Source organism: Stenella coeruleoalba (assembly GCF_951394435.1).
Source record: "Stenella coeruleoalba genome assembly, chromosome: 20".
In the NCBI taxonomy this organism is placed as follows: domain Eukaryota; kingdom Metazoa; phylum Chordata; class Mammalia; order Artiodactyla; family Delphinidae; genus Stenella; species Stenella coeruleoalba.
The window spans coordinates 36,836,499-36,863,955 of NC_137166.1; the positions used below are offsets into that span (position 1 = coordinate 36,836,499).

General features: G+C 37.1%; 1 protein-coding gene across 1 annotated transcript in view; it reads left to right on the forward strand.

The window, feature by feature from the left end:
* The window catches only part of VPS35 (VPS35 retromer complex component), a 41,790-nt gene that overhangs the window by 10,733 nt on the left and 3,600 nt on the right, over positions 1-27,457 (forward strand). The window contains exons 2-13 of the mRNA XM_079906594.1: positions 5,619-5,717; positions 7,034-7,130; positions 8,274-8,397; positions 8,886-9,068; positions 10,665-10,878; positions 11,873-11,956; positions 18,582-18,691; positions 21,076-21,172; positions 21,279-21,427; positions 22,870-23,077; positions 23,482-23,637; positions 25,514-25,636. Coding sequence (XP_079762720.1) covers positions 5,619-5,717; positions 7,034-7,130; positions 8,274-8,397; positions 8,886-9,068; positions 10,665-10,878; positions 11,873-11,956; positions 18,582-18,691; positions 21,076-21,172; positions 21,279-21,427; positions 22,870-23,077; positions 23,482-23,637; positions 25,514-25,636 — 1,644 coding nt within the window. The remainder of the gene's footprint in view (positions 1-5,618; positions 5,718-7,033; positions 7,131-8,273; positions 8,398-8,885; positions 9,069-10,664; positions 10,879-11,872; positions 11,957-18,581; positions 18,692-21,075; positions 21,173-21,278; positions 21,428-22,869; positions 23,078-23,481; positions 23,638-25,513; positions 25,637-27,457) is intronic.

Consider the following 27,457-nt stretch of genomic DNA (forward strand, 5'->3'; position numbering starts at 1 on the left):
TCGTGCTTTTAGCCGCGGCTCGCGCCCATCTCTGGAGTTCCTTTAAGCAGCACCCTTAAACCCCTCTCCTCGCGCACCAGGAAACAAAGAGGGAAGAAAAAGTCTCTTGCCTCTTCGGCAGGTGCAGACTTTTCCCCGGACTCCCTCCCGGCTAGCCGTGGTGCACTAACCCCTTCAGGCTGTGTTCAAGCCGCCAACCCCAGTCCTCTCCCTGCGCTCCGACCGAAGCCCGAGCCTCAGCTTGCAGGCCCGCCCGCCCCGGCGGGTGAGCAGACAAGCCTCTCGGGCTGGTGAGTGCCGGTCGGCACCGATCCTCTGTGCGGGAATCTCGCCGCTTTGCCCTCCGCACCCTTGTTGCTGTGCTCTCCTCCGCGGCTTCGAAGCTCCCCCCTCCGCCTCCCGCAGTCTCCGCCCGCGAAGGGGCTTCCTACTGTGTGGAAACCTTTCCTCCTTCACAGCTCCCTCCCACTGGTGCAGGTGCCGTCCCTATTCTTTTGTCTCTGTTTTTTCTTTTTTTTCTTTTGCCCTACCCAGGTACATGGGGAGTTTCTTGCCTTTTGGGAGGTCTGAGGTCTTCTGCCAGCATTCAGTAGGTGTGCTGTAGGAGTTGTTCCACGTGTAGATGTATTTCTGGTGTATCTGTGGGGAGGAAGGTGATCTCTGCATCTTACTCTTCCGCCATCTTCCCAGCACCCCCCCGCTTGTAATCTGTTTATAACCACAGTTTTATTTGCTGTATAATTATACACAATAGCCAAAAGGTAGAAGCAACCCAAATATCTATCAACAGACGAACAGATAAAGAAAATGGTATATACACATGATGAAGTATTTAGCCTTAAAAAGAAGGAAAATTTGACATATGCTACAGCATGGATGAGCCTTGAAGATATTATGCCAAGTGAAACAAGCTGGACACAAAAGGGCAATATTGTATTATTCCACTTATATGAGGTTAAACTCCTAGAGAGAAGTCAAACTCCTAGAGAAAAAAAGTAAAGTGGTGGTTGCCTGGAGTGCAAGTCGGGGGATGGGGAGTTACTGTTTAATGGGCACAGAATTTCCTTTTGGAAAGGTGAAAAAGTTCTGGAAATAGATGGTGGCATTGGCTGTAAAACGATGTAAATGTGCTCAATACCGAACCGCACACTTAAAAATGGTTAAAATGGCAAATTTTATGTTATATATGTTTTACCACACTAAAAATTATAAAAATTTCCTGATGTATCACTACTTATCTCTAAGTTGGCCATCTGAATCTAGTGAAATCCATTGATTCTAATAATTGTTAAATCTATTGCATCCAGAGTTTAGAGCCAGAAAACCGAAACCATAGCTTGGTCTTCCTGAAGTTTTCAGATGGCTAGACCGTGATGAACAGTGAATTTCATGAAGTCAGAATCCTTAAATGCTGATGTTCTCCTTGCCAACATTTACGCTAATAGTTCTGTTGTATAAATTAGTGTTCAGTTTAAAAGATACATAGCTTTTTCTTTGAAATTTATGTATGCTTATGAAGAAGTATGGTCACAGGGAAACTCAGTTTACTAGAGTTTGCCACAGGAAAAGATAGAGAGATGCTTGGCATTGCTTATTATTTAATTAATTTTTTTCCTCTTTCCAAAATTAGACCAAGAAAGTATTCTATTTTTATGAATGATTCTAGTTCAGAAGTGGGTTTTATGTGCTTTTTGTTAATCTCGAAATTAAGTGTTGTTTTGATTGTCTTTGATAATGGAGCAGACCAGATTTAACTTTAATGTTTATAAGTAAGTGCTTGCCTTCCATCTTCCTAGTTCATTGTGTAAGAGGCATTCTATCTCTAGTCATTTTTCTTTTTTATTAAGGTAGAATTTACATAAAATTGACTGACCATTTTAAAGCAAACAATTCAATGACATTTTGTACATTAACAGTGTTGTATGACTACCATCTCTGTCTAGTTTCAAAACATTTTTATCACCCGAAAAGGAAACCCTGTACTCATTAAGCAGTTACTCATCCACTCTCCCTCCTGGTAACCACCAGTCTGCTTTTTGTTTCTATGGATGATTTACCTATTCTGGATGCAAGCTTACTTCGTTTTATTGTGCTTTTGCTTTACTGCATTTTTTTTTTTTTTTAACAAATTGAAGGTTTGTGGCAACCCTGCAGCTAGAAAGTCTTTTGGCGCCATTTTTCCAACAGCATTTGCTTACTTTGTGTCTTTGTGTCACATTTTGGTAATTCTTGGAATATTTCAAACTTTTTCATTATTATATTCTGGTGATTAGTGATCTTTGATATTACAATTGTAATTGTTGTGGGGTGACACAAACTGTGCCTATATGAATGGGCGAACTTAATTGATAAATGTGTGTATTCTGACTGCCCCCCGACTGGCTGTTCCCCGTTACTCTCCCTCTCCTTGAGCCTCCCTATTCCCTGAGATACAACAATATTGAAATTAGGCCAATTAATAGCCCTACAGTGGCCTCTAAGTGTTCAAGTGAAAGAAAGGGTTGCACGTTCTCACTGTAAATCAAAAGCTAGAAATGATTAAGCTCTGTGAGGAAGGCATGTCAAAAGCTCAGCCTCTTGCACCAGTTAGCCAAGCTGGGAATGGAAAGGAAAAGTTCTTGAAGGAAATTAAAAGTCCTACTCCAGTGAACACATGAATGATAAGAAGGCACAACAGCCTTATGGCTGATACGCAGAAAGTTTTAGTGGTCTGGATAGATGATCAGACCAGCCACCACATTTCCTTAAGCCAAAGCCTAATCCATAGCAAGGCCCTCTCTTCAGTTCTTTGAAGGCTTAGAGAGGTTAAGGAAACTGCAGAAGAAAAGTTTGAAGCTCGCAGAGCTTCATGAGGTTTATGGAAAGAAGCCATTTCTGTACCATAAAAATGCAAGGTGAAGCTGCAAATGGTGATGTAGAAGCTGTAATAAGTTATCCAGAAGGTCTAGATAAGACAATTAATGATGGTGGCTACACTAAACAACAGATTTTCAATGTAGACAAAACTCTCACAGCTAGAGAGGAGAAGTCAACGTCTGGCTTCAAGAACAGGCTGACCCTCTTGTTAGGGGCTAATGCAGCTGATGGCTTTAAGTTGAAGCTGATGCTCATTTACCGTTCCTAAAATCCTAGGGTCCTTGTGAATTATGGGCCTGTGCCCATAAATGGAAAAACAAAGCTTGGATGACAGCACATCAGTTTACAACATAATTTACTTAATGTTTTAAGCTCACTGTTGAGACCTAGTGCTCAGGAAAAAAGGATTCCTTCCAAAATATTAATGCTCATTGACAATGCACCTGGTCACCCAAGAGCTCTGATGGAGATGTACAGTGAGATTAATACTGTTTTCACGCCAGCTAACACAACATCCATTCTGTAGCCGACAGATCAAGGAGTTATTTTGAATTTCAAGTCTTGTTATTTAAGAAATATATTTCATAAGGCTATAGCTGCCATAGTTAGTGATTCCTTTGATGGATCTGGATAAAGTAAAGCCATTAAGAATATTTGTGATTCATGGGAAGAGGTCAAAATATCAACATACACAGGAGTTTGGAGGAAGTTGATTCTAATCCTCATGGATGACCTTGATTGGTTTAAGACTTCAGTGGAGGAAGTAACTGAAGATGTGGTGGAAATAGCAAGAAAACTAGAATTAGAAGTAGAGCCTGAAAATGTACCTGAATTGCTGTAATCTCATGATCAAACTAACAGATGAGGAGTTGCTTCTTATGGATGAATAAAGAAAGTGGTTTCTGGAGATGGAATCTACTCCTGGCGAAGATACTGTGAAGATTGTTGAAATGACAATAAAGGAATTAGAATATTACATAAACTTAGTTGATAAAGCAGGGCAGGGTTTGAGAGAACTAACTCCAATTTTGAAAGAAGTTCTATTATGGGTAAAATGGTATCAAACAGCATTACATGCTACCGAGAAATCGTTCATGAAAGGAAGAGCCAGTCGCTGAGGCAGACTTCATTGTCTTATTTTAAGAAGTTGCCACGGCCACCCCAGCCTTCACCCTGATCAGTCAGTAGCATCAACATCAATGTAAGACCCTCCACCAGCATAAAGAAAATGACTGAAGGCTCAGATGATGGGTAGCAGTTTTTAGCAATAAGTTTTTTTTTTTTCGGTATGTGGGCCTCTCACTGTTGTGGCCTCTCCTGTTGCGGAGCACAGGCTCCGGATGTGCAGGCAGGCTCAGTGGCTGTGGCTCACGGGCCTAGCCGCTCCGTGGCATGTGGGATCTTCCCGGACCGGGGCATGAACCTGTGTCCCCTGCATCGTCAGGCGGACTCTCAACCACTGCGCCACGAGGGAAGCCCCAATAAGTTATTTTTAAATTAAGGTATATACATTGTTTACTTAGACATAATGCTATCGCACACTTAATAGACTACAGTACAGTGTAAACATAACTTTTGTACATACTATGAAACCAAAAAGTTTGTGTGACTCACTTTATTGCAATATTTGCTTTATTGCTGTGGTCTGGAACTGAACATGCAATATCTCTGAGGTATGCCTGTATTTCATATCAGTGGAGTCATACAATATGTGGTCTTCCGTGTCTGGTTTCTTTCACTTAGCATAATGTTTTCTAGGTTAGTTCACGTAGCATGTATCAATACTTCACTCCTTATGATTGAGTAATATTCCTTATATGTATATAACACAATTTGTTTATCCACTCATCTGTTGATCCTTTAGTCATTTTTTATTAAAAACATAATCTAAAACCAGCTTATTCATTCGTACAGTGAACATTTATGAAGCATCCATTATGTGTCAGGCAATGTGTTGGGTCCCAAGGATGTAAAAATGGCCATCATTTATAATTATAATGTGATACCTGCTGTAGTAGAGGTGTAACACAGTGTTTATACAACATAAGGGGTGGAGTGGTTAACACTGCTTGACAGGTGGATCTAATTCATCTTGCAAGCAGATTTTTCTGATGGCAAAGAGAAGATTATATAGATGTACTTCGTTCATTATAACTGTAGATCTCCATATTTGAAATGATAAGGTAGGTTCTTGAGGAGAGTACTCTTTATGGTGTTCTACTACAGGTCACTGACAATAATTTTAGCTATTTTATTTCTAAGCTGTTTAGTCCCTCGTTATATATTACCTAAGGGGATAAGTGTTCTCATAAACTAGTTCCTTGGTCTGCCTAAGAATAGACTAAGGTGCAGATGAGAGGCTTTTAGAGATTTGGGTTAGACTATACTTACCACCCCAGACTGGTTATGTTCCAGTTGAATTCAGAGTGTATTAGCAGAACATAGGCAGCCATAAACTACCACCTTATATTTCTTTGAAGCCAACCTGCTAGAGGAATGTTGAGTCAGTTTCTGAGAAGAAGAAATTCTCTGTACATATTACTTTTCTCCTTCAGCAATCTTATGCTGTTAACTTCAGTGATGACACAGCTCTCTGTTCAGTTGTCAAAAATTGATAAATTAGTTTGAGATGTAGAACTGGAATGAGTCTTATATGAAAGCCTTGGAAATATAAAGTATGGTGGGAAATATAGAAAGAACAGATTTACTAGAAGAGAGTGCTAATGAGACATTAATGGGAGGTTTTTAAAAAAATTTTTCAGCCTACAACACAGCAGTCACCTCAGGATGAGCAGGAAAAGCTCTTGGATGAAGCCATACAGGCTGTGAAGGTCCAGTCATTCCAGATGAAGAGATGCCTGGTAAGAAGGACAATTGCAGTCTATGTATTCCTAAGAACACATATGCAGTGTTCTCTAAAGTTGTATAGCACTACTGCTTCTGGTAAATCTAATCTTCAGTCCCACTTCCCTCAAGCACTGCTTGGAGCAGTTTCAACAGATAGCCCTGTTGAAATATTTACTTACCATTATATTTATGTTTTGAGATTGTCTGTCTTCCCTACCAGAATGTAAGCTCCATGAGGACAAGAGACCCTGACTCCTATTTACACGTCACTATATTATCACCATACCCTATCTCACCTGAATTACTAGCCTCATTAGTTCTGTACCTCAGAACTGAGGAGTACTTGACATATAATCGTTGCTTAATAAATATTGGTTGAACAAATGGATTTAAATGCTTTCAACTTGAATTATTCAGCTTTTCCCCCCTATCTTGAAGGATTTTATTTCTGTCCTTAATAGATACATTTTTTTCAGGAACTACCTTAAAAATTAGACCTATTTATATATTTTCATATTCTGAAAGGGTAGGAGATTATCTGTGTAGAAACTATAAATTCTCTGGATTAAAATTTAAGAAATGGAACCAAATAGGCTGGTACTTCAAGTTGTAAGTTGCTGTGTTGATGATGATAATAATATCTTGCCTTTGTAAAGTGTCTTAGAGTTTCTAAAGCTTAGTAATATGCTCTTTTAACCAACTGTATCTACTGTATTGCTTTTCTCGCAAACCAATTTGTAAAAACAAAACTCTTGGAATGGAGAAAATGGGTGAGCATGGAGCTTGCTATTGCTTGCTTCTGTCTCTTTCTGTGTATGAATAGTGTTTCCTGTATCTAAAGGAATTGTCTGCATTTATGTGTTAAGTGGGACACATGGACATTGTGAGGAGGAAAGCATAATTAAAGGAGTAGTCATTCCAGACATCTCTGAAGAGTATTTAACCTATGACCAAACCATTGTCAGAATAGTATCTTGCTTCAAAAGGATCAGTATGCCAGTTTTCTTTATTGCAGGTAAAATATGAATTGGTAGAGTTACAGTTTCAGTGTTGCTAGGGGTTGTAAAGATGAGTTATTGCCAGGAAGCTTGCAGCCCTAGATAAATTAGATTTGGTAAGCTTTGCAGCCCTGGTGAGGAACTATGTTTCTTATTCTTTTCAGTAAAGAGAAGGCAGGGTGAAACTAAACTTGATTTTTATGCGATTAAAATACTTTAGGTGCTGTATACTTATAAAACTGTGTAACAGATCCTTGGTGAAAGTTTATATAACCAAGTTAAATGTTTATTTAAATTAAGCATTCTCACCAATTCTCTTGGTATTTCTGTAGGACAAAAACAAGCTTATGGATGCTCTGAAACATGCTTCTAATATGCTTGGTGAACTTCGGACTTCTATGTTATCACCAAAGAGCTACTATGAACTTTGTATCTTTTGAATGCTGAAGAATGAACATTTTGATCATACTTTTTTCTCGATAAGGCCATATTTTTGTTTGTTCCTTAAGTTTTTCTGAAGTTGTGTTATTGTCTTAACCAAATAGTACTCCTTCTCCATGCAAATGTGCTCAGTGAGAAAAAGAAAAACTTAGTATCAGAAACCCTTTTTCTATGCTTAAATTTCAAGTGGGTTGTTGTTACATCTCAATTTTCAGACTCTCATGAAGGTTATTGAAAGTATTAGACAATTGGTTCTTTTTGTTTGTTTGTTTTTTAATTTGTTTTGGGCTGTGCTGGGTCTTCGTTGCTGTGCGCGGACTTTCTCTATTTGCGGCGAGTGGGGGCTACTCTTCGTTGCGGTGCGCAGGCTCCTCATTGCAGTGGCTTCTCTTGTTGCGTAGCACAGGCTCTAGGCTTGCGGGCTTCAGTAGTTGTAGCACACTGGCTCAGTAGTTGTAGCACACTGGCTCAGTAGTTGTGGCTCGCAGGCTCTAGAGCACAGGCTCAGTAGTTGTGGCGCACAGGCTTAGTTCCTCCGTGGCATGTGGGATCTTCCCGGACCAGGACTCAAACCCGTGTCCCCTGTTTTGGCAGGCGGATTCTTAACTACTGCGCCACCAGAGAAGTCCCTAGGCAGTTGGTTCTTTAATGCTAAGATTTTGTCATGCAGGACTCTGAAATGGAAAGGAAATCAATGCTTTGCCATTTCAAAACCCTTTAGTAGTCTGACAGGCAATCTTGTTTTTGTTGCCTTGCTTTACCAGACATCTTTTAAAACCCTCATTTTAAAGTAGGGAAAGCCCAGAAGAAATTCTGTCTTTACTTAATTTAAAAATGCTCTCATACATGACTAACGTTTAAGAAATTTGCCCAATATGGTAGTTCCCTGGTGGCCTAGTGATTACGATTCTAGGTTTTCACTGCCATGGCCCAGTTTCAGTCCCTCGTTGGGGAACTAAGATCCCACAAGCTGCGTGGTGTGGCCAAAAAATAAATAAATAAATAAAATAAAGAAATGGCAATATCAAAAAAAAGAAAAACAGAAATTTGCCCAATAATTTAATGACTCCAACAAGTTGCAGAGTATTGCTTAGGTTGACTTAGCTTTGAATCCTTAATGATAATTAAAAGATATGGCTATTTCTGATGAACTGCACTACTTGGAAGTTTACCTGACAGATGAGTTTGCTAAAGGAAGAAAAGTGGCAGATCTCTATGAACTTGTACAGTATGCTGGAAACATTATCCCAAGGCTGTAAGTTATTAAGACTGTGAGGGCTTTTATATCTGCATTTCCCACTTTATGTTATATCCTTTAAAATCAGCAGCTTTTTTAAACGAAGTTTAAGGTTATTTAATTTCTTAACGAATAGAGGTTAACATTCCGATAGTGATTAAGGTTTTAGAGTATAATTAGTTTTACTTTTTATAGATTATTGAGGAACTTTGGAAATAGGAAAAATGGACATATTTTATTTAATTTCTTGACTACTAGAAAAATTAATATAATGACAATTATAAGAGACCTAATGTGTTTAAAGGTGATGATATATATATAAAAATGGAGGGGTGTCAGTAAACAGTTATATTTTAAATCAAACGATATTTTCTTCATTGTGCAGGAGAAAACCTGCTCCCTGTCTTGTTTTTTTAATGTTTGTATATGCTATGTTTGAATATAATCAAATTCTTGACTTGAGTATTTTATATTTCTAATCTAATGTTGCCTCATAATTCTTCTAGTTATCTGTTGATCACAGTTGGAGTTGTATATGTCAAGTCATTTCCTCAATCCAGGAAAGATATTTTGAAAGATTTGGTAGAAATGTGCCGAGGTGTGCAGCACCCTTTGAGAGGCCTGTTTCTTCGAAATTATCTACTTCAGTGTACCAGAAACATCTTACCTGATGAAGGAGAGCCAACAGAGTAAGTGCTTTTCTTTCTTGATTTAATTGTAGTATTTTTTTGTTGTAAAACATACAAAAAGTATAGAAAAGTATATAGAAGGAAATAAATAATCAATAATTCTCCTGCCCAGAGTCAGCCACTGGTAGCATTTTTTTTCTTTTTTTTTTTTTCCGGTACACGGGCCTCTCACTGTTGTGGCCTCTCCCGTTGCGGAGCACAGTCTCTGGATGCGCAGGCTCAGCGGCCATGGCTCACGGGCCCAGCCGCTCCGCGGCATGTGGGATCTTCCCGGACCAGGCCACGAACCCATATCCCCTGCATCGGCAGGCGGACTCTCAACCACTGTGCCACCAGGGAATCCCCACTGGTAGCATTTTGTGTATAGATTTCCTTTGAGACACAGAACTCCTCAGTATATGTGATGTGATACAAAATGTACTGTTATGAAAATTATGTGTGGATTATTAGTACCTGCTTTTTTCATGCAACATAATTGAGAGCATATTTTTCATTCCATTAGATATTCTTTGAAAATGTGACTTTTTAAATGAGTTACATTTTGAAAATGGTATTTGTGATAAAATAATGAAATATGCTTAACTTTTTCTATGAGCTAGCCAGTTTTCATATTGTTTCTTGAATGTCTGTCAGTTTTTATAATTTGTCAACTTCTAGTTACCCCAGAGTATTAGTGATTTCAGTTATCTGTGCACACAAATTAGATATTAACTCCAAAACAGAAAGCAAAAAGCCATTCAGAGAGAGCCCTATCTCTTATGTGAGCAGTATTCCAGCATCCGAGTCCTTTGTGCTTTTATCCCACAAAAAGGGTAGATGGTCAGCCTGCTGTGGTCTCATCCAACTGGGTGAACTATTCATGAGACACGTTCCCTTGATTGAGGAACTTAATTCCCTTTTTTTTAAAGTTTATTCATTTATTTCTAATGTGTATATTTTAGTGGTTTTTAGTATATCTGCATCATTTCCTTTTCAAAAGAAAAACTTTAATAAAAATTTAACCAATGCACAAGACAAAAAGTTTAAATGGTATAGAAAATATAAAAATTTAACGGTGTAGAGAAGATGGTGAGGTTATTTGCTTTATTATGATTTGACTCAGTTTTGAGCATTTAATTAGGCAATAAGCAAAAAATTTTGAAAACTCCTAAGTTCACCATCTTAGGAGATGTAAAAATAAGGAGGAAATACTTGGTATCTTCCCTTGCAGAGCTTACAAAGCTTATACTCCAATTGAAAACATAAAATATTCAACAATAAAATGATGAGATAACAGTGACACTTGTGTCAACTTTTTTAGGCCTTTTGAATTAATGGAATACAATTCCAAGAACATGTTTAGTTGGCCCAGGAAAGGGAGTGGTGGGGGAAGCGTTTTGTCCCTTTACACTTGAACTGTGTCCTCTCCCTGATATTTTTTTCTCTTGAGTCTGTTCCCTTTGAAATTGAGCACTGAGCCAGTGAGGTTGAAAGTGTCTTTCATAAAGCATTTGGTGTATTAAAGAGGTAAGAAGGAAATGCACAAAGAAGAGGAATAGTAGTAATTTTTCCTATAATTTAAATACTGTATATAAAGATTTTTCCATTTCTTTGCAGTGAAGAAACAACTGGTGATATCAGTGATTCCATGGATTTTGTACTACTCAACTTTGCAGAAATGAACAAGCTCTGGGTTCGAATGCAGCATCAGGGACATAGCCGAGATAGAGAAAAAAGAGAACGAGAAAGACAAGAACTAAGGATTTTAGTGGGAACAAATTTGGTGCGCCTCAGTCAGTTGGAAGGTGTAAATGTGGAACGTTATAAACAGGTTTATATCTTTTTACTTCTCATCTTTTCTTATGTCGTGAGATGTAAATTGAAGTCTGATTTTTAAAATTGAAATATTTTTAAAAATAATGTTACACTGAAAACCATTGACAATCAAAGAAGACTTAAATAAACTAAAAGATATATATTTTGAGTCTGTGCTTGTGGATTGGAAGACTCAATATTATCAAGATATCAATTTTCTTTAAATTGAGATTTAGTATATTTTAACTATAGATTTACTCTAAAGCTACAATAAGATAATCTGGTATTGGTGAAAGGGATAAACACATACATCAGTGGAGAATAAATCAGGAATTAGCAAACCTTTTCTGTAAAGGACCAGATAGTACATATTTTTTGGTTTTGTAAGCCATATAGTTTGCAGCTACTAAATTCTGCCAATGTAGTGCAAAAGCAGGGAAATACAATGAGGAAACAATTTACAAAAATGGGCATTAAACTAGGTTTGCTGACCCCTAGAAGAGATGATCCAGAACAGACCCACATGTATATAATCAACTATTGTTGATAAGGGTGCAAAGGCAACCTTTTCAACAAGTGATTCTGCAACAATTGGACATCTGTATGCAAACAAAGCCTCTGAACTGCAACCCATTTTCATGTAGAGAAACTAAAAAAAAATGATCAAAGTCATAAGTGTGAAATTTGCAACTACGAAACTTTTAGAAGAAAACACAAAGGAAATCTTTGTAACCTTGAATTACATAAAGCTTTCCTAGGACACAAAAAGGACAAACCGTAAAAGAAAAAAAACTGATGACATGGACTTTGGCTTTTATGAAATAGAAAACCAGAATTTTTAATTTAAAAATTCTGTAAAATTTCAAAGTTTAGTCTAGAAATGATGTATATGTCAGAAAAATCTAAAATATGACTTTTAAACTAATAGCTCAAATGTGTTATTAGAGGAGTTACTTAGGATTTTGAAAATAATTTTTTAACTCCTAAAAATTTTTCTCTTCTCTTTTCAGATTGTTTTGACTGGCATATTGGAGCAAGTTGTGAATTGCAGGGATGCTTTGGCTCAAGAATATCTCATGGAGTGTATTATTCAGGTAGGTGAGAACATTTCAGGGTATTAAAGAACTCATTTTATATTTCATTAATTTTCATTGTTTTGGAAAAAAATCTTGATTGAAGAGGAATTAAGGTTTCCTGAATAAATCCCTTTCTCCTATTAATGTAACAACTTGGTCTTCGTATTAATGTCTTTTTCTCCCAAAAATGTAGAAAAGATTAACATCCAAGTTTTCTAGGTATCGTTAGTTTTAGTTTAATTGTAGCTGTACTTTGGAATTGGTTCAAGATGGCAGAGAAGGGCTTGCGCTCACTCCCTTTTGCGAGAGCACCAGAATCACAACTCACTGCTGAACAATCATTGACAGGAAGCCACTGGAACTCACCAAAAAATATACCCCACATCCAAAGACTCCTGCTGCAATGAGACAGTAGGAGGGCACAATCATGATAAAATCAATCCCGTAACCACTGGGTGGGCGACTCACAAACTGGAGAACAATTATACCTCAAAAGTCCACCCACTGGAGTGAAGGTTCTGAGCCCCACCTCAGGCTTCCCAACCTGGGGGTCTGCCAAAGTGAGGAGAAATCCCCAGAGAATCAAACTTTGAAGGCCAGTGGGGTTTGATTGCAGGACTTTGACAGGAATGGGGGGAACAGAGACTGTACTCTCGGAGGGCACACACAAAGTAGTGTGTGCACCAGGACCAAGGGGGAAGGAGCAGACACCACAGGAGACTGAACCAGACCTACCTGATAGTGTTGGAGGGTCTCCTACAGAGGCAGGGGGCGGCTGTGGCTCACTGCGGGGACAAGGACACTGGCAGCAGAAGTTCTGGGAGTTACTTCTTGGCGTGAGTCCTCCCAGAGTCTGCCATTAGCCCCACCAAAGAGCCTTGTAGGCTCCAGTGTTGGATTGCCTCAGGCAAAACAACCAACAGGGAGGGAACCCAGCCTCACCCATCAGCAGACAAGCATATTAAACTTTTCCTGAGCTCTGCCTACCAGAGCAACACCCAGCTTTACCCACCATTAGTCCCTCCCAACAGGAAGCTTGCACAAGCCTCTTAGCCTCATCCACCAGAGGGCAGACAGCAGAAGCAAGAAGAACTACAGGCTTGCAGCCTGCTGAATGAAAACCACAATCGCAGAAAGATAGACAATGAAAAGGCAGAGGACTATGTCCCAGATGAAGGAACAAGATAAAACCCTGGAAAAACAACTAAATGAAGTGGAGATAGGCAACCTTCCAGAAAAAGAATTCCGAATAATGATAATGAAGATGATCCAGGACCTCGGAAAAAGAGTGGAGGCAAAGATTGAGAAGATGCAAGAAATGTTTAACAAATACATAGAAGAATTAATGAACAAACAAATAGATGAACAATACAATAACTGAATTGAAAAATACACTAGAAGAAATCAATTGCAGAATAACTGAGGTAGAGAAGAATGGTTAAGTGACCTGGAAGAAGGAATGGTAGAAATCATTGCGGCAACAGAGAATAAAGAAAAAAGAATGAAAAGAAATGAAGACAGCCTAAGAGACCTCTGGGACAACATTCAACGCACCAACATTGGCATTATAGGAGTCCCAGAAGGAGAAGAGAGAAAGAAAGGACCCAAGAAAATATTTGAAGAGATTGTAGTCGAAAGCTTCCCTAACATGAGAAAGAAAATAGCCACCCAAGTCCAGGAAGCACAGAGAGTCCCAGGGAAGATAAACCCAAGGAGAAACACGCTGAGATGCATAGTAATCAAATTGACAAAGATAAGGACAAAGAAAAATTATTAAAAGCAACAAGGGAAAAATGACAAGTAACATACAAGGGAACTCCCATAAAGTTAACAGCTGATTTCTCAGCAGAAACTCTGCAAGCCAGAAGGGAATGGCATGATATATTTAAAGTGATGAAAGGGAAGAACCTACAACACAGAATACTCTACCCAGCAAGGATGTCATTCAGATTTGATGGAGAAATCAAAAGCTTTACAAACAAGCAAAAGCTAAGAGAACTCAGCACCACCAAACCAAATGCTAAAGAAACTTCTCTAAGTGGGAAACACAAGAGTAGAAAGAAACTTCTACAACAAATGCTAAAGAAACTTCTCTAAGTGGGAAACACAAGAGTAGAAAGGACCTACAAAAACAAACCCAAAACAATTAAGAAAATGGTAATAGGAACATATATATCGATAATTACCTTAAATGTAAATGGGTTAAATGCTCCAACCAAAAGACGCAGACTGGCTGAATGGATACAAAAACAAGACCCTTATATATGCTGTCTACAAGAGACCCACTTCAGACCTAGCAACATGTACAGACTGAAAGGAGGGGATCGAAAAAGATATTCCATGCAAATGGAAATCAAAAGAAACTGGAGTAGCAATATTCATATCAGATAAGATAGATTTTAAAATAAAGACTGTTACAAGAGATAAGGAAGGACACTACGTTAATGATCAAAGGATCAATCCAAGAAGAAAACATAACAATTATAAATATTTATGCACCCAACATAGGAGTACCTCAATACATAAGGCAAATGCTAACAGTGATAAAAGGGGAAATCAACAGTAACACAGTAATACTGGTGGACTTTAACACCTCACTTACACCAATAGAGAGATCATCCAGACAGAAAATAAATAATAAACACAAGCTTTAAGTGACACAATAGACCAGATAGACTTAATTGATTTTTATAGGACATTCTACCCAAAAGTGGAAGAATAGACTTTTGTCTCAAGTACACACGGAACGTTCTCCAGAATAGATCACATCTTGGGTCAAAAATCAAGCCTTGGGAAATTTAAGAAAACTGAAATTGTATCAAGTATCTTTACTGACCACAACGCTATGAGATTAGAAATCAATTACAGGAAAAAAAAAAACCTATAAAACACACAAACACATGGAGGCTAAATAGTGCACTGCTAAATAACCAAGAGATCACTGAAGAAATCAAAGAAGAAATTTAAAAATACCTAGAAACAACTGACAATGAAAACACAATGATCCAAAACCTATGGGACACAGCAAAAGGAGTTCTAAGAGGGAAGTTTACAGCAATTCAAGCCCACCTCAAGAAACAAGAAAATTCTCAAATAAACAATCTAACCTTACACCTAAAACAACTAGAAAAAGAAGAACAAACAAAACCCAAAGTTAGTAGAAGGAAAGAAATCATAAAGATCAGAGAAGAAATAAATGAAATAGAAACAAAGAAAACAATAGCAAAGATCTATAAAACTAAAAGCTGGTTCTTTGAGAAGATAAACAAAATTGATAAACCTTTAGCCAGGCTCATCATGAAAAAGAGGGAGAGGACTCAAATCAATAGAATTAGAAGTGAAAAAGAGAAGTTAACAATGGACACCACCGAAATATAAAGCATTGTAAGAGACTACTACAAGCAACTCTATGCCAATAAAATAGACAACCTGGAAGAAATGGACAAATTCTTAGAAAAATATAACCTTCCAAGACTGAACCAGGAAGAAATAGAAATTATAAACAGACCAACCGCAAGTAATGAAATTGAAACTGTGAATAAAATCTTCCAACAAACAGAAGTTCAGGACCATATGGCTTCACAGGTGAATTCTGTCAAACATTTAGAGAAGACACCCAGTCTTCTCAAACTCTTAATATTGCAGAGGAAGGAACACTCCCAAACTCATTCTACGAGGCCACCCTCACCCTGATATCAAAACCAGACAAAGACACTACAAAAAAAGAAAATTACAGACCAATATCACTGATGAATATAGATGCAAAAATCCTCAACAAAATACTAGCAAACAGAATCCAGTAACACATTAAAAGGCTCATACACCATGATCAACTAGGATTTATCCCAGGGTTGCAAGGATTCTACAATATATGCAAATCAATCAGTGTGACACACCATATTAACAAATTGAAGGATAAAAACGATACGATTATCTCAATAGATGCCACGAAAGCTTTTGACACAAGTCAACACCCATTTATGATAAAAACTCTCCAGAAAGTGGGCATAGAGGAACCTACCTCAACATAATAAAGGCCATATATGACAAACCCACAACAAACATCATTCTCAATGATGAAAAACTGAAAGCATTTCCTCTGAGATCAGGAACAAGATAAGGATGTCCACTCTCGCCACTGTTATTCAACATAGTTTTGGAAGTCCTAGACATGGCAATCCAAGAAGAAAAAGAAAAGGAATACAAATTGGAAAGGAAAAGGTTAAACTGTCTCTGCAGGTGACATGATACTGTATGTAGAAAATCCTAAAGATGCCACCAGGAAACTACTAGAGGTAATCAATGAATTTGGTAAAGTTGCCAGATACAAAATTAATACACAGAAATCTCTTGCATTCCTATACACTAACAACAAAAGATCAGAAAAAGAAATTAAGGAAATAATCCCATTCACCATTGCAACAAAAAGAATAAAATACCTAGGAATAAACTTACCTAAGGAGGTAAAAGACTATAAGACACTGATGAAAGAAACCAAAGGTGACACAAACAGATGGAGAGATATACTATGTTCTTGAATTGGAAGAATCAGTATTGTGAAAATGACTACTACGTAAGGCAATCTACAGATTCAATGCAACCCCTATCAAATTACCAATGGCATTTTTTACAGAAATAGAACAAAAAGACTTAAAATTTGGATATACAAAAGACCCCAAATAGCCAAAACAATCTTGAGAAAAAAAAAGATGGAATTGAAGGAATGAGACTCCCTGACTTCCAACTATACTACAAAGCTACAGTAGTCAAGACAATTTGGTACTGGCACAAAAACAAAAATATCAATGGAACAGGATAGAAAGCCCAGAGATAAACCCATGCACATATGGTCACCTTATATTTGATAAAGGAGGCAAAAATATACAATGGAGAAAAGACAGTCTCTTCAATAAGTGGTGCTGGGAAAACTGGACAGCTACATGTAAAAGAATAAAATTAGAACACTTCCTAACACCATACACAAAAATAAACTCTAAATGGATTAAAGACCTAAATGTAGGACTGGACACTATAAAACTCTTAGAGGAAAATACAAGAAGAATACTCTTTGACATAAATCACAGCAAGATCCTTTTTGACCCACCTCCTAGAGTAATGGAAATGAAAACAAATAAACCAATGGGACCTAATGAAACTTAGCAGCTTTTGCACAGCAAAGGAAACTATAAACAAGACAAAAAGACAACCCTTGGAATGTGAGAAAATATTTGCAAAGAAATCAGCAAACAAGGATTAATCTCCCAAATACATAAACAGCTCGTGCAGCTCAATATCAAAAACACAACCCAATCAAAAAATGGATGGAAGACCTAAATAGACATTTCTCCAAAGAAGACATACAGATGGCCAAGAGGCACATGAAAAGCTGCTCAACATTACTAATTATTAGAGAAATGCAAATCAAAACTACAATGAGGTATCACCTCACACTGGTTAGAACGACCATCATCAGAAAATCTACAAACAATAAGTGCTGGAGAGGGTGTGGAGAAAAGGGAACCCTCCTGCACTGTTGGTGGGAATGTAAATTGATACAGCCACTATGGAGAACAATATGGAAGTTTCTTAAAAAGCTAAAAATAGAATTACCATATGACCCAGCAATATCACTACTGGCATATACCCAGAGAAAACCATAATTCAAAAAGACACATGCACCCAAATGTTCATTGCACACTATTTACGATAGCCAGGTCATGGAAGCAACCTAAATTCCCATCGACAGATGAATGAATAAAGATGTGGTACATATATACATAGGAATATTACTCAGCCGTAAAAAGGAATGAAATTGGGTCATTTGTAGAGACGTGGATGGACCTAGAAACTATCATACAGAATGAAGTAAGTCAGAAAGAGAAAAACAAATATTGTCTATTAATGCATATATGTGTAATCTAGAAAAATGGTACAGATGAACTGGTTTGCAAGGCAGAAACGGAGACACAGATGTAGAGAACAAATGTATGGACACTAAGTGGGGGAAGCGGGGGTGTGGGGTTGTGGTGGTGGGATGAATTGGGAGATTGGGACTGACATACATACACTAATGTGTATAAAATAGATAACTAATAAGAACCTGCTGTATAGCACAGGGAGCTTTAGTTCGCTGTACAGTAGAAACTAACACAACAGTGTAAAACAACTATACCCCAATTAAAAAAAGAAAAAAGGGAAATAAAATAAAGACAGAGTTGTTAACACTGCCAGATGGGCCATACTGGAAGCTGATGCAAAGGAAAAATACTGATCTTCCTTAACTTAAAATTTTGATATTTTGGTTTGTCATTTTTTGGCATTACTGAGTCTCATTTTTCTTACCTTGAAATGGGACTAACAGAGATCCTTATAAAATTGTCAGGAGCATTAAATAGATAAATAAATATAAACCTGGAAAAAAACTTCTAGATGTACTTTGGTTAATAGAATATTTCTTTCTGGGGTTATGTTTAGAGAGGCTTAAAAGTGATGTATTTGAATTTGGTTTTATAAGATTAAAATGATTTTTTTCCCCACAAATATGAACTTTAAATACTAAGTCCAGAATATTGTGTGAAATGCTTTTTCTAATTGATCTTTACTATTTGGTTTTAATAATAATTGAGTATTATTTGATTTTCAGGTTTTCCCTGACGAATTCCACCTTCAAACTTTGAATCCTTTTCTTCGGGCCTGTGCTGAGTTACACCAAAATGTAAATGTGAAAAACATAATCATTGCTTTAATTGATAGGTAAGAATTTCCAACACTGGAGGGCAGATGTTCCGACTTGGGAATAATGAATTTAAAACATTTTTGTGAATTCTTTTTTTCTGTTCCATCTTTATTAATATTTTTGATGTAGTTACACTAGTTCTGTAAGTCTGAGTACTTACTAAGCGCTTGTCTAGCTTACGCATGAAATAAGTTTAGCTTTTAATTGTACAGGGGTCATGAAGGTAATATATTTTAATCTATGCATTTAATTGGCATTTAAAGACATTATATAGACCTAAGATGTTAGTCATAAATCCAAATTTTATAAATCCAAAGATCACTGAAGAGCAAAACTTGTTTTTTACCATGATGAAAGTATCTTGGGCTTCCCTGGTGGCACAGTGGTTAAGAATCCGCCTGCCAATGCAGGGGACACAGGTTTGATCACTAGTCCAGGAAGATCCCACGTGCCATGGAGCAACTAAACCTGTGCACCACAACTACTGAGCCTGTGCTCTAGAGCCTGTGAGACACAACTACTGGGCCCACGTGCCACAACTACTGAATCCCATGTGCCTAGAGCCCGTGCTCCACAACAAGAGAAGCCACCACAATGAGAAGCCCGCACACCACAACGAAGAATGGCCCCTGCTCGCCGCAACTAAAGAAAGCCCGCGTGCAGCAATGAAGACCCAAGACAGCCAAAAATAAATAAATTAATTAATTAAAAAAAAAAGAAAGTTATCTTTCAGTGGGAACCAGTTTGATCTGGAGTCTTCTTTATCAAGTAGCCATAAATATAGATGATTAAGAATGTTCAGGTAGGGCTTCCCTGGTGGCGCAGTGGTTGAGAGTCCGCCTGCCGATGCAGGGGACACGGGTTTGTGCCCCGGTCCGGGAGGATCCCACATGCCGTGGAGCGGCTGGGCCCGTGAGCCATGGCCGCTGAGCCTGTGTGTCCGGAGCCTGTGCTCCACAACGGGAGAGGCCACAACAGTGAGAGGCCCGCGTACTGCAAAAAACCAAAAAAAAGGACGTTCAGGTAATCACTGCATCATCACATGTTTTTAAAGAAGAATTTTCAAGTATTAAAAATGTTAGTAAATCCTCTTTAAGTTTGACTTCTTTAGCCCTTGGTCTTTGTTAAAAGTATAAAACTTGGCCTTTAATAATAGCTTTAATGAGTGCATGCTGGGTGCTAGTACATAGTATGTGTCCTACTTGTGAGCATACACTCATTGACATTATGAAACCAGAAACCCAAGTGTAGATTTATTTCTGCAAATACGTTTTATTATATTTTAAATATCTAAGTTATTAGTTTTAAAGTCTGAGAATTTATATAGCAGAATTCTTCAAATTATCTTGTCAGTCCTGGACATTAAGAATTATAAGTTACTTGGCCATGCTCTTTTTTTTTTCTTTTTTAAAGCATTTCTCTTTTTTTATTAATTTATTTTATTTTTTGCCTGCACTATGTGTTAGTTGCGGCATGTGGGATTTTCATTGAGGCATGCGGGATCATTTGTTGTGGCATGCAGGCTTCTTTCTAGTTGTGGTACACGGGTTTTCTCTCTCTTGTTGTGGCATGTGGGCTCCAAGGCGCATGAGCTCTGTAGTTTGCGGCACACAGGCTCTCTAGTTGAGGTGTGTGAGTTCAGTAGTTGTGGCCTGGAGGCTTAATTCCCCCGCAGCATTTGGGATCTTAGTTCCCCAACCAGGGATCCCACCCGCATCCCCTGCACTGTTAGGTGGATTCTTTACCACTGGACCACCAGTAAAGTCCTCTATTTGGGCATACTCTTAATGGAAGCTAATAACTGGATTTTCCTATGTTGGGTGTATTGTCACTTAACTGTTTCTGTCAGTAGTGGTTCTTCTGTGCATAACAAAATGTGCGTCTAGTTGTAACCATGATAAACACTTAGTGATAATGGAACAGACATTATTTTGTATAGTTTAAGATGTGGTAAATAGAAGTTAACTTTACTACTTTTAGAATTCGTTGTGTTTTAAACTTTTCAGTAGTAAAAATGCAGTGTCTTAAAAGAGTCTAGGTGCTTTTTATATTTAAAAGATTATTTTTTCTAATCATGGCTGTTGAATACGTTTATCACCTTTAATACATTTCTATCCATATCTACTTAATTAATTTGGCAGAATTGGCCTGTCGAAAATTTGTTGTGTATGGTAAGAATACAGTGAAATAAGGCATCATTGGTAAAACTGTTTCATTAAAAATGAATTGAGGGAATGGTCAGCTACGTTCCCTGTCCTTCTTAAAAATCTTTTTAGGAGAAAGGTTCTAGGAGAAATACACTTGGAGAAAATACAGAACAGCATAAAGAATAAAATGTCATCCATGATCCCACTACCCAGATCCCTATATCCTTTTAAATAAAGATTATTTTCTTTTTTAGATTAGCTTTATTTGCTCACCGTGAAGATGGACCTGGAATTCCAACAGATATTAAACTTTTTGACATATTTTCACAGCAGGTGGCTACAGTAATACAGGTTTGTATGGCTTTGTTGCTAAGTTCTCAAAACTTTCAAACTTCTCAGGTGGTAGTTCCTCTTCTAATTGTTTAAAATAAATTCCATGGTTTTCTGAACATTCCAGTCGAGACAAGACATGCCTTCGGAGGACGTTGTATCTTTACAAGTCTCTCTCATTAATCTCGCTATGAAGTGTTATCCTGATCGTGTGGACTATGTTGATAAAGTTCTAGAAACAACAGTGGAGATATTTAATAAGCTCAACCTCGAACAGTAAGTCAAAGTTAAACATTTTTGTAAAAACCTTTGTAAAGCACTTTTTTGTCCCAGATTTATTTTTCTTTCGCAATTCCTTTTTGAAATGTTAGCGTTCATCTTGTTTTAAGTATTTGTTAGATCGACATGCTTGGTACTAATCAGGTCAGAAAGTGGCAACCAACTGCTTGGCTGTGTACATTGATCAAGTAGTGGCACTCATAGACCATAGCAGTCTTCAGGGACCAGTGTCTCCAATTCAGACCCCTTTGTATATATGGGTGAGTTAGTTTTTAAACTGGTAAGGAAACTATTTATATCAAGCAGTATTTCCATGAGAAGTGGTTTCCTACAGATGAGTAAGATGTGAAAAAATTAGGGAGGCATGTATGTATTTAAGGTGTGGAAATTAATTGGTTTAAATTTTTCTCTATTTTGAGCTTTGATTTTGATACCATCAAGGATAGTATAATATTCTGTTGTCTACTTGCATCTTCTTCAACTATGCTGTCCTGGACCTGTTGCATCCTCTAGTGGCCACTGTGGACAGTTCTGATTCCTTTTTGTTTTCCCAGCAGTCCTCTTACTGTCCCATCCTTCACTGCTTCTGAACATGCGGTCAATTTAGGACCCTCCTTGCCCTATACCCCTCCTTGCCCAATCTAGACCCCTCCTTGCCCCTCCTTGCCCTATATATATAGGTCCCTATATATACTCACGTAATCTTTCCGCTTTCCATCTCTCCTCCAGTGGTTTAGTTAGCATCTGGAAGATTTCTTTTCCTTTTACCTCTTTTTATTCCTCCTTTTTCTTTTTGTCACTCCCATTTTTTGTGAACTGAAAAACATTCCAGATCTTGAATAAGTGATGTATCTATATCTTCCCCCACTAAGTGAGTTTTAAAGTAAAATTAGACAAGATAAAAAATTAGAAATCCCAACCTCTAAAGGTCTTATAAATGCCTGGATATTCTTCAGCCCCCACGGAATGTTCCTAATTTCATCCTGCTTTTCCTTAGTCATCAACATCTGATGCAGAAGAAATAATTTATGTATTTTTCTATTTTGTTGAATTGCTATTTTTGCATGGCTTTGTCACCCCGAATATCCCGTACTTATTGGCTGCCCTAGAAACCTAACTACCACTTAAAATACTTCCCTTAGAAATACCACATTCTAGACAGGCATTTTAACTCCAGGTATACAACCTGTTTATGAATTGGAGACTAGCATAACTTATTGTATCAATAGGACATTAATAGATGAATAAATGTGTTTAGAAAGACATCTGATAAACCTCTCTTGGAAGTCATTGGAGTGTTTTGGGATGGTGTGATTCACTTGACCCATTTCCTTTAATATTATAAATGAAAAATTTCAAATTTTTGTGAATCAAGTGCTGTTTGTGTATATAAGAAGTTAATTTCATTCACTAAAGGGCTGCTATTTTTCTTTTTGCAGTATTGCTACCAGTAGTGCAGTTTCAAAGGAGCTCACCAGACTTCTGAAGATACCTGTTGACACTTACAACAATATTTTAACAGTCTTGAAATTAAAACATTTTCACCCACTCTTTGAGTACTTTGACTATGAATCCAGAAAAAGCATGAGTTGTTATGTGCTTAGTAATGTTCTGGATTATAACACAGAAATTGTCTCTCAAGACCAGGTAAGAGAATACCCACATGCTTTATTAGAAAAACAGAGACAATGTAGTTATGGTTTTAGACCTTGAGACAAACACATGAGATGGGCGGGGAGGGTAATTTACTACTAAAAAAAGTTACAAGTAGCTTATTCATTATATAAATGAGATAATGTATAAAGAAGAAATTATAAAATAACTATAATCCCACCAGGAAGAGAGGTCCATTGATTAACTATTGATTAACATTTGGTGCGTCTCTTTCTAAATGTTTATATGTGTACCAACATGCATATACTTTCATACAGAAGAAGGAATTATGTTGGAATACTATTTCGTAACTACTTTACACAACTAGAAATGCTTTTGTCAGTGGCATTATATGCTGATTGTTTCACCCCAGTGGGTTTCTGTCTCCCATGATACAGGTGGATTCCATAATGAATTTGGTATCAACGTTGATTCAGGATCAGCCAGATCAACCTGTAGAAGACCCTGACCCAGAGGACTTTGCTGATGAGCAGAGCCTTGTGGGCAGATTCATTCATCTTCTACGGTCTGAGGACCCTGATCAGCAGTACTTGGTATGAGTTAACTCTTACTATACCCCTTCAACAACTTCTAATGAAGTCGTGTAGATGTGTCTCAAATGGTCTAATCCAGCTTGTGGTATTAAAAGGCTTTGAAAGAATTGAAACTGAATAAGAGATTAACTGAACTTTATGATTAAATGCATAATTGTTTGTAAACTTCTGGAGCTTATGAAGAACAAGTTGGTTGCTGTCATTTCTTTTGAAGACTTCTTAAGAATTGTAGAAAAACCTATCTTCCTTTAGTTGGGTGTCCTATAATCAGTCCATGTTCATTTTCTTTTTGAACTGTGTGTTACTTGTAGAATTGTTCATTTGTTTTTCATAATAAACTTTTAAAGTATGAGTAAAATCCTTATATTCAACTGTGTATATGTTTCCAAGGTTTGCAAATAGAAGTTGTTTGTGTTTGCCACATGGAAAATGTGTGAAGACTTTAAAATTAAAATTGCCTTTTTCTTAACCCCCTTTTCCTGGAAAAAAACAATCAGATGAGATTCTCCCTTTCTTTGTCCTTAGTCCTCAATAAACCTTTGTGAAATGAATAAAACATGTTGCCTGAGTAGGAGTATTGGTGACTGATACTGGACAATTTATGTTTATGAAAGGTAGCACATATGGCTGCCTAATTATCGTTTGGGCAAAGTAGTTTAACCATTGTTGGATGCATGAGGCTAAGTGTTAGTAATGAAGAACACCTTTATTTGAGGATGAGTCCTGACTTTCTTCCTGTGTTGACTTTGTCATAGTTGACACTCTAGTACTTCTTCATAGCCATTGTGAAAAAGAAGCTGATTTCTGTTGGTAGTGCGACAGTCTTCAACTTGGCTTAGTGTCAGATAATCTGTGCACTGTGTGTGATCTATACCTAGTGGCTGGCTCCATTGTTCAGATGTTTTAACTGATTCCCTTATGTTTCTGTGTCACATGGCCTATGTGTGTTTTCATTTTTTGTTGTATACCAAATGTAGTAGTTAGGAAGTATGCTTTCCACCTGTGGCCAGTTGGTTATGCCATGTACAGAAACACCTTTAAGGTGAGGATCATTAGCTGTGACTTCCCCAAGGGGGAATGCATTCTCTTCCTATCCATCTATGACTGTCAGAGAAATTTACAAAACCTGAATATGTCACACACTGTGACACACATATTAAGTTATGTCATGAATTCTTGTGGTTTTTTTTCTGAAACAACCAGACATTTGTTTACTAATAGCTCTTTTTTAAAGTGTGTTACCATTTCCCTTGACTTAAATGGTCTTAATGTTTTTCTGAAGTAGGAGGTGTGATATACCAGCAATATGCATATTTTTTGTATCATAATAATAGTCAATATTTTGAGTACATACCTTGTGTTAGTACTGGTAACACTTTACATCTATTACTTGATCTTCCCAGCAACCCTAAGAGAAATATACTGCCCCATTTTTCAAATGAAACTTACAGCTAAGAGAAGGTAAATATTAATATGCCCAGGGTCACACAGATAGTAAGTGTTAGAATCTACTTTTAACTGTATCTGTCTTCAGAGCCTGTGCTCTTTATCAACACAGTATACTTCTCACATGTGTATATGAACATGTATTTATATCTGCCCCTGACTAGCTATGTAACTTTGGGCAAGTTATACAACCTCTCTGAACCTCAGTCTTCCCCATTTGTGAAATGGGTTTAGTATTTGTCTCTAGGGTGATTGTGATGACTCGGCAAGATAAGAAATGTAAAAGTATACCATGAAGTCTGGTATATCATACATATTCAAAAAATGGTAGCAATCATGATGATTAGAGCTCCTGTTTAATTTTATAAGTGATTAATTACAGTTTCTATAATTACAGAAAAGATTAATGGGTTTTGTTTGTTTTGGTCAGATTTTAAACACAGCACGAAAACATTTTGGAGCTGGTGGAAATCAGCGGATTCGCTTCACACTGCCACCTTTGGTATTTGCAGCTTACCAGCTGGCTTTTCGCTACAAAGAGAATTCTAAAGTGGTGGGTTTACTTTTAAGTATGTCACTAATTTTTCCCCTTTTTCCTCTGTGTATGTGTTTTAGTTTATCACTATAGAAAATTTCAAACATATACAAATAGATAATGGTGTAATAAAATCCCAGTTTCAATAACTCTTAATTCATTACTCATCCTGTGTTATACTTAAGTATCACTATTGACAATAGTGATGTTGGTAGATAAGATTACATACTAGTTGAGGAATCACATAAAAAACACTTAGAAATGAAAGATTAAAACAGTTTAAATTTATGTTAGAAGTTTTTCCTGTGTCTAAAGATCACTTGTGAGACATCTATAAGTTTATTACAAAATGGCTCAGAATGCTTTAGTTTCTCAAGAATGATTTTATTTTCTTGGGAGTCTTTATGAAGTACTAATTCTGAAGTGATATAATAATCTTATTCAGAGGTTGCAGTACATAACAAGTAAGATCTAATTCATGTTAAGCTTTGCCTAATGAAAGGGCCCAGCATTGCATAATTGCTGCTCTCTAAAAGCCTGTAATTGAATAATTTTATGAGTTGTGTACATTTTTTAATGAGCTTAGTCCTTTTACAAACAGGATTATGGCTAAGTCTTCAGTGGTGTAGAAAATATCCTAATCTGGGAGTTCCCTGGCCATCCAGTGGTTAGGACTCTGCTTTCACTGCCGAGGGCCCAGGTTGCATCCCTGATTGGGGAACTAAAATCCCACAAGCCTCACGGCGCAGCAAAAAAAAAAAAACCCTAACCTAATGTACCTGAAAGTTGGACAGTCAGGTTTATATTAAGGAACAAACACCATAAACTTTATTTTCTAATAATGGAGAAACAAGGTATATTCAGTAGACTTACCAGTATGACATAGCATGCCTTTGGCCAGTTTTTATGAGGCCAGCCTCTCATAGTTCCTTTTTCCCAGTATTTTATGGATAGATGTTTGTGAATGTAACAATAAAAAAAGCAACGAGCATTTACTTACTATGTGCCGTACACTGTGCCAAGGAGTATAAACTTGGATTATTGCATTTAGTCCTTGTAAAAGTCTGTGACTATTATCCTCTCTTAAAAGTGAAAAGAATCAATTGCATTAATAAGAAATTTGGATGGTCAAACGTGGATAAAATATTTAAGCTCACTACTAATTGTAACAGTGAACCTTTTTAGAAATCAAACTGGTAAAGAAAAAAGAAAAATAAGGTTCAGCAGTAGCCGTGGTGTGATGAGAATTCATTCTCATCTAGTAATGGTGGGAATGTGAATTACTACAGTCTTTCTAGAAAACTCTGGCAGTGTGTAACTAGAGCCTTAAAAAACCCAGTATTTCCACTTCTAAATTTATACTAAAGAAAAAATTAGGGATTCAATAAAGCTTTGTGTTTACAGACCATTTGTTATATTACATTTATTTCCAAAAGGAAGTAGTTAAGTAAATTATGCTATATCCAGTTTGTGGAATATTTTCTAGTGATTAAAATGATTTTAAATAACTTTAGTATCATGAGGAAAATTATGACAAAATAAGTGAAAGAAAAGAAGTTGAATACAAATTACATGCAGCATGAGCCCAATTTAATTCTTCAGTAAGTACTTTAAAGTAGAAAACCATACACAGAGGATCCCAGTTACATTATATTTGCATAGAAAAAAGAAAGGAAGACATTAACATTAGAATGTTATCAGTGATTATTGCTGGGTGATAGATTTAGGGATGGTTTTAATTTTTAAAAAATTCTTTTGTGTATTTTCCTAATTCTGTCCAATTTGGGAATATGTTGCTTTTTCTGATGCAAAAAAACCAATACCAAGTATATAAAAATT